This window comes from Grammomys surdaster, unplaced genomic scaffold, assembly GCF_004785775.1.
Source record: "Grammomys surdaster isolate TR1022 unplaced genomic scaffold, NIH_TR_1.0 374, whole genome shotgun sequence".
NCBI lineage: Eukaryota > Metazoa > Chordata > Mammalia > Rodentia > Muridae > Grammomys > Grammomys surdaster.
The window spans coordinates 1,589,031-1,601,919 of NW_021604793.1; the positions used below are offsets into that span (position 1 = coordinate 1,589,031).

The 12,889-nt window shown below is 49.9% G+C and overlaps 1 protein-coding gene across 1 annotated transcript; it reads right to left on the minus strand.

The window, feature by feature from the left end:
* Positions 1–7,596: 7,596 nt before the first annotated feature.
* Positions 7,597–9,760, minus strand: Gpr84 (G protein-coupled receptor 84). Its single transcript, XM_028781211.1, has 2 exons — positions 9,629–9,760; positions 7,597–9,006 (listed from the first exon to the last, which is right to left on the minus strand). Exon 2 carries the CDS (start codon positions 8,996–8,998, stop codon positions 7,808–7,810), a length of 1,191 nt encoding a protein of 396 aa, XP_028637044.1. The 5' UTR covers positions 8,999–9,006; positions 9,629–9,760; the 3' UTR covers positions 7,597–7,807.
* Between the last annotated feature and the right edge of the window lie 3,129 nt (positions 9,761–12,889).

Here is a 12,889-nt window from a genome sequence, read left to right on the forward strand (position 1 = left end):
TGTTCTGACACGGGTCTGCAAACCCAGGACTGACAAGGAAAGGGGGAAGGAAGGAAGCAGAATGGGAAGAACCTCTGTAACACAGGCACGAAGCCTATGATTTGAACGGTCCTCCTCTTATGGAAACCTTAGGCCCAGCAGCTGTGAAGCACCTGAGCCCAGGATCTCTCTAAGCAGATAGAAAGCTATATGCTAGACCACTCCTGCTTGGGGCCCTGTACTGGAAGCTGAAGGGCTGGTGGGAAAAGAGCTATGATGCCCTCTGTCTTTGGCTGTCTGATCTGTGAGAAGCAGTGCCCAGCTTTATATCCCCCAACCTGCTTCTCGTGGCCTGTGTAGCCTTTGGCTTGGGACAGCATGATTAGAACGGAGTTGAGGGCTCATGTGCAGATGTATCAACAGGAGTGTAGTTCTTTCTATTTTGATTCTCAAATCCCAAATTCTCTACGCTTGTTCTCCAGCCTTCTGTTTCCCACCAAGACTGAAGTTTTGGTGCCCCTGCCTACCCTGTCCAATGGCGAGCAACTTTCATTTGGGACTCTGCAAACCGGTCCTTAGCACTAACTAAAACAGACACAGCAGTGGCTTGGACTGTCTGGTTTGCCTCCCCCTCCTGTTTGTGAACCTTTCCCTCTTCCCCTGGGGATTCTTAGGAGGCCCTCCTCCCTTCTTCCCTTTTGGCTGGGAAAGAGACTACAGCCTGAACAGTGCCAGACACCTGCCTGCCAGATGTGGCGATTCCCCATGCTGCCCCTACCCCACTGTCTCTCTTTTCCCCACCCCACTGAGCTCAGGCAGAGGGAGCTCCCCCACAGAGTGATTTACTGCTGCAGTCTCTTCCTCAAGTGCCCCTTCAGGCTTCTCTCTCGCCTGGTGCCCTTGCTCCCTCTTTTCCCACTAAGGCCAGGCAGCCTTGCCCCATTCCAACTGCAGGACCCTTTGCTGGGTGAGCTCTAGCTCCCTCTCTGACCAAAGAAGGAATGGGTGGGTGAAGGGCAATGCCCCTGCTGCATCCCTAGGAGAGAAATCAGCTGCGGGGCTGAGGAGAGCAGCAGATGAGAGCTGATGTCATTCTCAATCGGAGAGAACTGGAGTGGAGAGGCTATCAGAACCAGGACACTGAACCAACAACCCCGGGATAGGCTGAGCCTCTGAGGAGTTTCTAGGCAGACCAGAGACCATGATTGGGGCTGTGTTGTGCATATTGCAGTTTCATGTCTACCTGGGTCTCCAGGCCTTGTTTCTGGATCTGTGTTTTAAATAACCTCACAGGTGCCCCTTTAGTTTGACCCCAAATGCTCAGGGACTCCAAGCCCTTCCTTATTTGGTGTTTGGCCTGCAGTGTTCTTGCTCTATGTCTTCCTGAGTTTCCCTAGGTCTTTTCAGCTCTCCTTCAGTGGCACTTCTCTGCTCACCTCCCAGGTACCCTGTCCTCTACTTCCTGGCCATAGCAGAATCCACTGGACGCATGTAGAGCCTGTTTCCTCCCATCCATCCTTGTAACCTGGGTTGGAACAGGGGTCATAGTGGAACTGAGACAGGGGGATGACAGGACTTAGAGCGTTTAGAGTCTGGGCACATGGAGAGCACAAGAAAGGAAGGGAAGGGGAGGAGGAGGCTAAGAAGGAAAGAGGCAGTGAAGGCACAGAAGCAGAGGTGGAGAGAGGTAAATGAAAATGACAAGCTGGGAGAGAAATCTTACAAAGAAAGCAAGCAGAGAAAAAAATGAAGGTGGAGACAGGAAAGACACAGCAAGAAAGGCTGCTGGGGAGGGGCAGGCTGGCTCTCCTGGGCTGCTTTATGCTGACAGGTCATAAATCATGTGTGTGTGCACATATGCACATGACACATGCATGTAGGAGTCCAAGGTGCTGAAAAGGACGATGTCCACAATATTATCCCTTTAGCAGCCTCCTTTGAGGTACCTAGCACGATGTCCCAGTATTTTTGTTGCTCCAGGGACAATTTGGAAAGTACTTCCACATTTCAGGAACCCTGGCTTTCTCACTTGAAATATAAGCCTGCTGGAATGTCCAGGACCTATAGAATAATCCAAAGGTCCCATCCCCTCAGTGTACATCCCCGTGGCTGCCCACCAGCTGCTCCTGTCCATCTCCTCCCACTCTTCTTGTCTGCCCCCCTCCCCCAGACTCTGACCCCCAGCCTGCCTGGGGCCTGGGTCAGAGGGGAGACAAAGACAGGATTTATCACCAGTGTAGAAAAGCAGCTAGAGACCAGGGCTGAGGGCAAGGGCTGACCTCCCTGGGATGGGAGGAGACACAGGGCCGGATGCAAGAGGCTAGAAGTCTGGGCTCTTCTGGTTCCTACCCATAACCCCCAGTGTTCTTGCTCAGCCTGGTTCTCCTTTTTCCCTGAAAACAGAGAAGATGCCCCTGAGGCAATTGTTGGCCTCTAAAGGAAAATTCGAGCGGGGAACAGATGAGATCCGTGTCACAGGGTCATTTTCTCATGATTGGAAGGGAACCAGAGGCAACCAGGCCTTCAGCTTTTTCTGGGGCTAGGAAGATGCTGCCAGATGTGGTACAGAGGACTGCTTTCTAATATAGAGAGGGATCTCAGGGCAAACCTGTCAGGTCACCAGCAGGAAGGGAAATAGGGGTCTTGAAAGACAGGAGGCAAGTCCCACCTGGAAGATAAAGCAGCAGAACTGGTAAGGGGTTACAAGTTCCTACTTCAGAGAGTCTGTTTCCTCCCTGAGGTGGCACTCAAAGGGCAGAGGAAGCTGCCTTTGAAGCAAACACAGTTGGCCAAAGATTGTCCACTCAGCAGACAGGACATGTGCTGGAAGAGACGCCAGTATGATCCAAGGAGGTTCTGAGAAACCAGACTGTATATCTTCTGTGGATGGATCCTGAGGTTCACCTCCAGCTGCCCTGAGAGCCATCTCCAGAGCCTTGGTGCTCCTGGCATCCAGTGCCCTGATTCTCGCCTTACCTTACTATTTCCAGAGGATAGACACTAGAGTGAACTCCAGGCAAGAGCTAGGTGGGAGAGCCACTGAACCCTCCCCTTAGTCCCTTCCAACCCATTCCTACCCAGGGCAGATGTGGGAAAACGGGATCCGTTCTCAGACTTCTCTATGAGGAGCATTGACTCAATTTCTGATGAAATGCTAGAAGTTGGAAATTTTACTGAGAAGGGAAATGGATTGGGAGAAAACAAAGGAATGGGGTGGAGGGGGGGCAGGAAAAGGGAGAGGAGATCCTGTCTTTTTTCCTTATTCTCTCTTCCCCCGATTGAGGAGGCAGATTTACAGCCTTGGTGTTGGGGGGAGGTGAGCATAAGGAAGACAGATCTGCAGTTTTGCCCTCTGAGTGTCTGGGTACTTAGCTTTAACTCCCCCATTAGCATCAATCCCCATCTTGCTGCCCATCCGTCTTCTGACATCAGCTCCTTCCTCTCTGTGTAGGCCAGGCTTTCTGACCCTAAGTGGCTCTTAAAGGGCCAGTCTAGACCCTTCTCTTTCCTTCCTCTCAGTGGGAGGAGGTGGAGGCAGCAAGCTGGAGCCTGTGCATATGTATACTGTGGCTATCCTTGCTGAGGCCAGTGTCACTGAGGGCGGCGGGGGCGGGGGGGGGGCAGGGTGACTTTCCCACTTCTCTGTAGAGCTTCCTTATGTCATGGCCCCTATCTTTGTCTGCTAACTCCCCAAACCAAGAACAAACGCATTGCTGGCCAGGGGTTGAGGACTGGAGAAGGCATGTGGATTCTTAAGCAGATCCTTCTTCCCTCTCTTTTTTACCGGAGGCCCAGGGCCAAGGAGTGTTTTTAATTCTCAGCCAGCAATGGAGAACCGAGGCTCCTAGGAGATACATTGGGCACCAGATTCCTAGCCTCCTTCTCCAAGGATCCAGGCTGCGGGCTCGGCGGGAGATTGCAAATCCCTTCTCTGTGAGGGAGACGTCAAGTCCGAGAAACCTGCTTGTGTTTGCTGGCTCCTCTCCTCAATTCATTCCTCAGCAACTGAACTTAGAGGCGCAGAAAGAGAGCAGACTTCGCCCGGTCCTCTGCAGAAAGGCTGTAACTGCCCTCCAGGGTCTCCAAGAACGAAAGGATGCTCACAAAGTTCTTCCCTGACCTGCCTTCCATCCTTCCTGCTGCAGAACTCTGCAGTCATCGGAGGGGGTTCTCAAGGGCCGTACCTTTCTAACTTTCTTACTGGTTTCTGAAGCCCACTACCCACAGTCCCGGAGCTCCCTCTGGCTCAAGATGAGAGGGAGCCGCTGGTGGGGTCCTTGGGAAAGTGGCCGCGTCCGAAATAGGAGCCCCCACCGAACCCCAGCGGCCTCTTATTTATCACCCTCCAAACCTCACTCTCAAAGAAGCATAAATATTCCTAATTCCTGAAGGCCAAGCCTGAGCTCGTAAATCTAAGCGGGGGTGGGAGTGGGGAGTGGTGGGAGGGGTCCTGAGCAACAAACGCGACAGAGCACCCACGGGCTACGCGCCGCCGGCCTCGGGCCCGCCAGTTTCCCGGCTGTCTCAGCCGGTCACTCGCAGAGCCGCTCCGGAAGCGGCACGGCGGGCACGCGCGGCGAGCACGCGAGGACAAGGCGCGCGGGGGAGGGGCGCGCGGCCTCGTTCCCAGCCGCGCCCCCCCCCCCAGCGCCCACCAGGCTGTAAATCAGGGCCGAGGCCACTGGACCAATGGTATCGCGACTCGTAAATCGGCCTGTCAAGATCAGCCAATGAGACGTGGCGTTAAATCAAGTCCTGTCAGAGCTCGGCCAATGAGAGACTCTGGGCTGACCATAAATCTGTCTGCGAGAGACAGCTAAAGAGAGAGAGTGTGCCTGCGAGCGGGCAGGCGGGGCCGTGGGGGAGGCTCGAAGCGGGGACCGTCGGGAGGGCGCGGGCGCGGGCGCGGGCGCAGGCGGGTGGCGCGGGCTGGGGAAAGACTGCAGTCTGCTGGAGAGACGCCCAACTAGAGAGGGACAAAGAGAGGCCTCGACAGGGCTCGGGCTCGCGCAGGAGGCTGATAAAGATAGTGGTGAGGGAACAGACACTGAGTTCCCGTCCGAACATTCACGCCCCAAGAGAGAATCCTCCAGAAAGCCTCGTTTTTTCGTTTTCTTTCTCCCAACTCAGCCTTTGTTGAAATTAGGAACGGAGATATGTGCAGAGGGGGCCCTGAAGGGCGAGAAAGCAGCTTACTTGGTAAATTTCTGTCCTTTGGTCTTGTGACTCCTATGTCCTCTGAGTCATTTTTCCCCCCAGCAATCGTAGATTAGGAATCCACTCTGATGTCTAACTGCAATCCCTATCTCTGTTCTACACTGAGGAAGTTTTTAAATTGTCTTCAAGGAATGTGGAAAGCGAACCCTTTTACAAGCCTTCAGAGAGTTGTCAACCTTTAGAATCTTGGAAGGACTGAACAGGGAGGACTTTTAGGGTTTTCCTGATCACATGACCTAGCTTCAGCAACACAGCTGTTTTGTAGTGGTTAGTCCTTATTGCTGGCAATAGCTCTGGTTAGACTTTGCCCTCAGACCACAGTTTATCACTTTCTAGCCCTTTGACTAACAAATTAACCTGTTGGTGTTTGTTTTCCCATTTGTAAGAAAGTATAATTGATTGTCATGGGAATTTTATGCCTACATGAAATATCTTTGCAAAATTTAGCACTACACAAAGTGTCTCCTACTCTCAGCTTTCTGCAGATCGTGAAACTTGAAGCCTAGAGTGAGTCTCAAGTTCCTGGACTTGAGTCTCAAGTCACTCAGGCCTTTGGTCAAGCTTCAGCTGCACAGTCGCAGGCTGCACTGAGACCTGGCCTCTCTGAACCCTATTTCTGTAGCCTCAGCTTGCTTTTGTTTGTGGGCTGTGAAGAACATCTAGAAACACAGGCTCTGGATTAGCAAGACAGACTCCTCATCTTCACTGGGGGTGGGGGTGATGAGTGGGGGGGGGATGGAGTTGGAGTGTCTTTCTACTCTTATTTCTGTTCTTCAAGATTTTGTTTCAAACCAGGCATTTGGGGATGGGAAGAGGCCACATGCAGCAGGGCATCTTGTCAACTCAACTCAAACATTCCGTTCTCAGTGGTCCCAGTATCCTGTCCCACCTTAGATAGAGGCTCCACTAGCTGAGCATGGTGACTCATACACAACCCTCCACCCCACCCCCATTTTTGCATCCTGAAGAAGGAAGACCTAGTATTCAAGACCAGCATCAGCTACATAGTGACAGCTTGTTTCAAATGAAATAAAAAGAAAAACAATGGGCTGGTGAGATGGCTCAGTGGTTAAGAGCACTGACTGCTCTTCCAGAGGTCATGAGTTCAAATCCCAGCAACCACATGGTGGCTCACAACCATCTGCAATGAGATCTGATGCCCTCTTGTGGGGTATCTGAAGACAGCTATAGTGTACTTATAATAAATAAATAAATAAATAAAGTTTAAAAAAAAAAAAAAGAAAAACAATGGTTTCAGCAAGAATTACATGCCTGTAAATTTGCATTCTGAGGTCAGAGGCTATAGGACCATGAGCTTCACTCAGCCTGGTTACATGGTAAGACCTATCAAAAAACAAAAAACATCCTCCCCCAGTCTTCATTTTTCTAGCCAAGCTTGGTGTATGTGCGTGTTGGTGCAAATCCTGGGCCTCCACCCCTGGTCAGGGATCTTGCTGGCACTTACAATACTCAACCGGAAGTAAAAAGGGAAGCACAGAGAACCAGCACCACCTGGTGGACATTGTGCTTTCAGGCAGTATTTACAGAATGATGGTGTTTGAGAAGTCAGGGGTGTGCCCTGCGGGGCTTTCTTCACCTGGAGAGGAAAAATGGAAGAAGAGAGCCTCCATGTACAACTGCCACCCACTAAGCTTGGTTTCATTTCCCCGGAGCACAGCCTACACCTTGACTGTCCCCTTGCATGGGGTGCAGTGGGCAGGATTCACTGTAAGGGTATAACCTGTAGCCAGGTTGAATAAACCTTTTGACTTGAATGAGGGATTCTTGCAGTAGTGGTGAGCAGTAAGGGCTGTTTTCTTAAGGAAAAAGGCACACAACCTGTAATCAGGCTGTGGCTATTGTTGCAGGACGATCTTGAATTTGAAGACAAGTTGGGCTACATATGATGATGTCTCAAAGGAAAAATAAAAGGGAGGGAGAAAGCTGATTCTAAGTACCATAAGTTCCTGGAACCTGGAACCCTGTCAGTCACAGGCTGTGTCTATCCCTGGATAGCTGCTCTCTAAACGGCTTTGACACAGGTCACCCCAAATCTCAACCACTTGATTCCAGTTCTGACTCTGGCCTAGATCCTTCTTACTCACGTAACCAATCTTGGAGGTTAAAAACATTCAATATGGAGTTAGGGAGGTAGGCTTCAAAGTGCTTACTATGAAAACATGGGATCTGTGTTTGGATCTCCAATACGTATGTAGAAATTGGTCAAGGCAGTGCATGCCTGTAATCCTAGCATTAGGGAGGTCATGTCAGTAGGGTTACTCACTGGAGCTTGGTGGCCAAATTCCGGAGCTCCAGAAACACTATTGCAAAAACTAAGATGGAAAGAGACCCAGGAAGGACACACACACACACACACAAAGCATGCAGGCACGTGCAGAGTGTAGAGGATGTGATGTTTTTATTAATAATTAACCACATTTCTTGGGTCACACAGGGTTGATACACTGATTCCTGAATGGGAAAGCAGTGTACTTCTACACCACTGAGGTTGTCTGTGAAATGCCCAAGGGCTGAAAGGCTCCTGTCCTGTCTTCTGCAGGCCACTCTGGTTCCCAATGTTTGGCCTGGCCTGATGAGTGGACTACTAACTCTAACGGAACCGACGGAAACTCTGTGGCCCGCGTTTCAGGATGGAGCCATAAGCATGGCGAAACTGGCGGTTCATGGCTGCATAGAGCACAGGGTTGATGCAGCTGTTGAGCCAGGTGAGGTTGGCAGCCACCATGTGCACTACTCGCGGAGCGCGGCCCCTGCCGTCCAGAATGTTGAGCAGCAGGAAGGGGATATAGCTGAGGACGAAGCAAAGGAACACTGCGAAGCACATACGGGTCACCTTCCCGAACTCTGATGGGGCATCCGTGGCTCTGCGCGCTCCTGCAGCTTCCCGGGCCTTATGATGCACTTCTGGAAGGCTTCTCTCTGCGATTTGCTGAACTGCCTTTTTGATGCCCTGGCCCCCCGCTTCTGACGAATCACCTTCCAGGGTCTGCGTGGTCGCAGCACTGACTGGTTCAGATGAAATGCCCTCGCTGGTCCCTCTTGAGGCAAGCCCGCTGTCTAGCTCCTGGAAGTGGCCAGGCATAGCTTCATGTGTCCCAGCTACCTGATGAGAGCTTATGCTGGCCTGCTGCAGCCCGTATTGGTCCAGCGCTCGAGCCGCACGCTTCACTTGCCGGTGGATGAGGCAGTAGAAGACGCCCACGCTGCTGAGGCCAACCACAAAGTAGATGCCCATGAGGATGGTGGTGTAAGGTCGGCCTCGCATGCGGTCAAAGCTGCAGGTGCAGACAACTGGCACCAAGACAAAAACATTCCAGAGGGGGGCAAAGCTGGTCACCCCCACAACCCAGCTGCCCACCAGTGCCAGCACGATCCCCTTGGCACTGAAAACCTGGGGAAAGAGTTTAGGGTGGGCAATGAGGAGGTAGCGGCCTAGAGCAATGAGACAGAGGGTGATAATGGAGACTGAATTGGAAGTAAAGAGGAGGAGTCCGAATATTCTACAGAAGATGGCCCCGGTGCGCCAATGGAGGTGGAGGTATGTGTCCACGGAGAAAGGCTGCAGCAGTGTGCAGTAGAGTAGATCAGCCAGAGTGAGGTTGGCAATGAGCAGGTTGAAACGTGTTCGGAGCTTGGGACGGATGACCAAGGCCAGCAGGGTGAGCACATTGCCCACAGTACCTGTCACAGCCACTACCACGCCCCAGATAACTGCAAAGTATCGATAGCCCAACACAGACTCGTGGTAGCAGGAGAAGTTGGCATCTGAGCGGTTCCACATGACGGAGACTGAAGGGAGAGGAGGAGGAGAGGGAGATGGTATGAGAACTTGCTTCTCCAGTTGCCTCCTTTGAACAGCTGTCCCCTGCTCTGCTCCTAGAACTCAACCTTAATTCTTGGCTGAAAAGCAACCATCATATTGCTTTGTCTCAAAGTTCCCTGTTATCTCCTTAGGTTCTCTCTACCCTTTCCTTTCACATTCTCGGACTTCTTTTCAAAATTCTTATCAAATGTCTCTTCTGGAAATGTGTTAATTTTGTTTCTCCAAACCTCAGAATCCTTCAATATGCATGGGATGCTCCCCATAAACCTGGCAGCTTCCGTCCTAATTACTTCCCAGTTCCTGAAGACCAGCCAAAAGTCCTCTGCTCCTTGATATCTCTCCTCCTTTCCCCCTCCTCTCCTCTCTCCCTCTCCCCATCTCCCCCCCTCCCCCCATCTCTCTCCTGTGTCTTGTTATGTAGCTCAGGCTGGCCTTAACTCACAAAGATTCTCAGACCTCATACATATGCCACTATTCTCCTGACCTCAAATTTTATGATTGTAACTACCTGAGAAATGAGAGGATCTAGAAAGTAAGACCATGCACAACACACACACACACACACACACACACACACACAGTGCTCACCTGAGGTTCCCAGTTCTCACACTTGTCTTCAGTAAACAATATCTAGCTCTCCTAAAGAGCAGGCCCCTTTTGGGGGGCAAACCAGGCTTCCAGCTTTTCTGGGGACAGCCAGGCTTCCAGCTGGACATATAATGCCTCCTACCATGCTAGACAGAAATAAGAAACTCCCTAATTACCCAACCTTAGCCACTTCCTTCCCCACCTCCAGCTGGTCCTACTAATTTTACCGTGGCTAGTAAAGTCCGAGCTTCTCTGTTGAAATTCCCCTGCAACTTACTCCAGAGTTGTCTCACTCTTTCTTCTCTCCTTCCTGAAACCCAAGTGTTATTTCCTTCCTTTCTCTGAGGCAGAACCTCTAAGGTCATTGCTGAGAACTGTTGAACAGCGAGACAGTGTCAGATCCTCTGGACTACTTCTGTTTCCGCCCCCCCCCCGCCCCTATCTCTTGAGATAGGGTCTGATTCATTATCCCAGTCTGTCACGGAACTCACAGAAATTCCCCTGCATCAGCCACTTGAGCACTGTGAGTATAAGCACAAACTATCAAATCTGACTGGGCCACTTCTCAAGAGGTCAAAACCAGAGACCAGGTGCTAGAAGCAATGCTAAGCACCTCCAGAGAGCTTAGACTTGTTTTGCAATAGCACTTCCTTTCTTCTCTTCAAAGACTGGAGATGGTTTACATCAGAGGGTCCCAAATGACACTTCAGCACATCTGAGAAGTGGAGTCAGATAAAAAGGGACTGGCAGGATGGCTCAGACTGAGTTGTATTCCAGGACTTACGTTATAGAAATAAGAATCAATTCCTGCAAGGTGTTCTCTGACTTTCACACAGGTCCTGTGGGACATGGGTACCTATAAACACCCACATAAATAATTTTTTAAAAAAATTGAGGGGCTGGAGATATGGCTTAGCAGTTAAGAGCACTGGCTGCTCTTCCAGAGGTCCCAAGTTCAATTCCCACCACATGGTGGCCCACAGCCATCTGTAATGGAATTTGATGCCCTATTCTGGTGTGTCTGAGAACAGCAACAGTGTACTCACATATATAAGATAAATAAATCTTCAAAAAATAAAAATAAATTGAGGCAGGGTCTTATTATATAGCCTTGGCTGACCTTGAGCTCCCTAAAAAGACCAGGCTGGCCTCAAACTCACAGAGATCCACTTGCCTGTGCATTCCTCAGCTGGAATGAAAGGTGGGAACAGAGGCTAATAGTATATGATCACAGAGGTTGGTCATCATAGTTACTCAAGAGGATTACAGTTCTTAAGATTTGTTAGAGACACATAGTGAGTTCTAGGTCAGCCTTGGTAATTTTGGTGAATGAGAATTTATCTCCAAATAAAAAGTAAATTTGGCTGAGGGTGTAAGGCCCAGCATGCTCAAGGTCCTGGGTTCAATTCCCAGAACTAACTTCTCAGATTCCACTTCTCAGATATGTAAACCAAGTATGCTAGTACACACCTATAATCTCAGCACTCAGAAGATAGAAAGATCGGAAGTTCAAGGTCCTCCTCAGCTATGAAGTAATTTTGAGGCTGGCCTAGACCATAGAAGACTTTGTCTTTAAATAAATTGATTTACCCTGGCAGAGTAGTCCATGCCTTTAATCCCAGCAGTCAAGAGCCAGAGGCAGGTGGATCTCTGAGTTCAAGGATAGCCTGTTCTAGGTAGTGAGTTCCAGGATGGTCAAGGCTAAACAGAGAAACCCTGTCTCACAAAGCCGGACCAAAATAAAATCACAGAAGCTAAATTGATAGCCAGACTGTTGACTCCTGCTTACAGTGCCAGCTCTTAGGAGTCAGAAGCATTTTGAGGCCAGGCTGGGAACAAAGTGAGACTTTGTTTAAAAAACAAACAAACAAACAAACAAACAAACACAAACAAACAGATGACCCCTTGTCTTGTGGTTGGTTGGTGGGGCTGCTAAACAAGAGACTGAAGGACTATGATGTACCCAGGATTCATTCCCCAGCACCAAAAAGAAAGATAAGGAACATGGGAGGAAGAACAAGCTTAGGGAGAGGAGGAAATGATATATTCTATTTTGAAACATCAAGTTTGCAGCATATCAGTTTCCCAGCCTCTCCAACTCGTTTCTTCTAGTCCCTCTGTGCTATCCTCCCCACACCAGGCCAGCCACTGTTCTCCACCTATACCATTTTTTTATGTTTAGTTATTTATTTTGTGTGTGTATGTCAGGGGAGTGGGGGATGTACATGCCACAGTGCAGATGGATGAATAACTTGAGGGAGCTCTAAGGGGCTCTAAGGATCAAGGACTAAGGCTTGGAAGGAAGCACCCTTACTTACTAAGTTCCCCATTCCTTCATTCCTTTCTCTAAAGGAAAGTCCATGCCTTTAATCCCAGCACTCAGAGTATGGGTGTTTTGTTTGCATTTATGTCTCTGCATCATGTGCATGCCTGGTGTCTAGGGACACCAGAAGAGGGCTTCAGGTATCCTGGGACTGGAATTACTTAATCACTCATTGGGTGCTGGGAATTGAATCTGGATCCTCTGAAAGAGCAGCCAGTGCTTTTTTTTTTTTTTCAACTAAAACCCCCACTAGCTGGGGCTCCACTTTAGTTGATAAACCTAGGGGCCCCTATTTCTCTCTCCTTCCTCTTTCAATCAACATCCTACCTTCCCTGCTTCTGTCTTCAGCAAGACTGGGAAGTGAGATGTGAAAAAGATGACCAATCATGGGACCAATGAAGACTGGTTTGTGTCTGAGGTTTTACTTTTTTTTTTTCTTGCCTATTGCCCAGTAGAGCTAGATGGCATGGGGTGGAGGGCTGTGTTACTCACAGTTCTTGAGACTATGTAGTTGGGCTGGATTCTGGGGGCACCTTCCAGCCACAGGCCATCTGGGACCTGATGAGAGAGTATTGTATGTAGCAGATCTACAGATGGCACAGCCTTGGTGGTCTTGGATATAGGTCTCAAAGGATTCTTTAAAAAACTCAAGCCTGCTTGTCGGATTTTCAGATTAGGAAACTGAGGCTCATACAGGACAATAACTGATCAAGAATTAGTATATGAGGCCCATCCCTCCCTCCCCTGCCTGTCTTGTTGGCGTGGGTTCCCAACAGAGTCACAGAAGTCTCGGTTCCTTCCTTCGTCTGGGTTTAGATCCCCCTCACTAGAATTGAAAGAAATACATTATCGAACGAGAGACTCCTTTTATGCGTCCTTAGCGCCGCCTAGTGGAGTTCTAGCGAATTCTCAACAGTTTAAACTGTAGTCTCCGACAC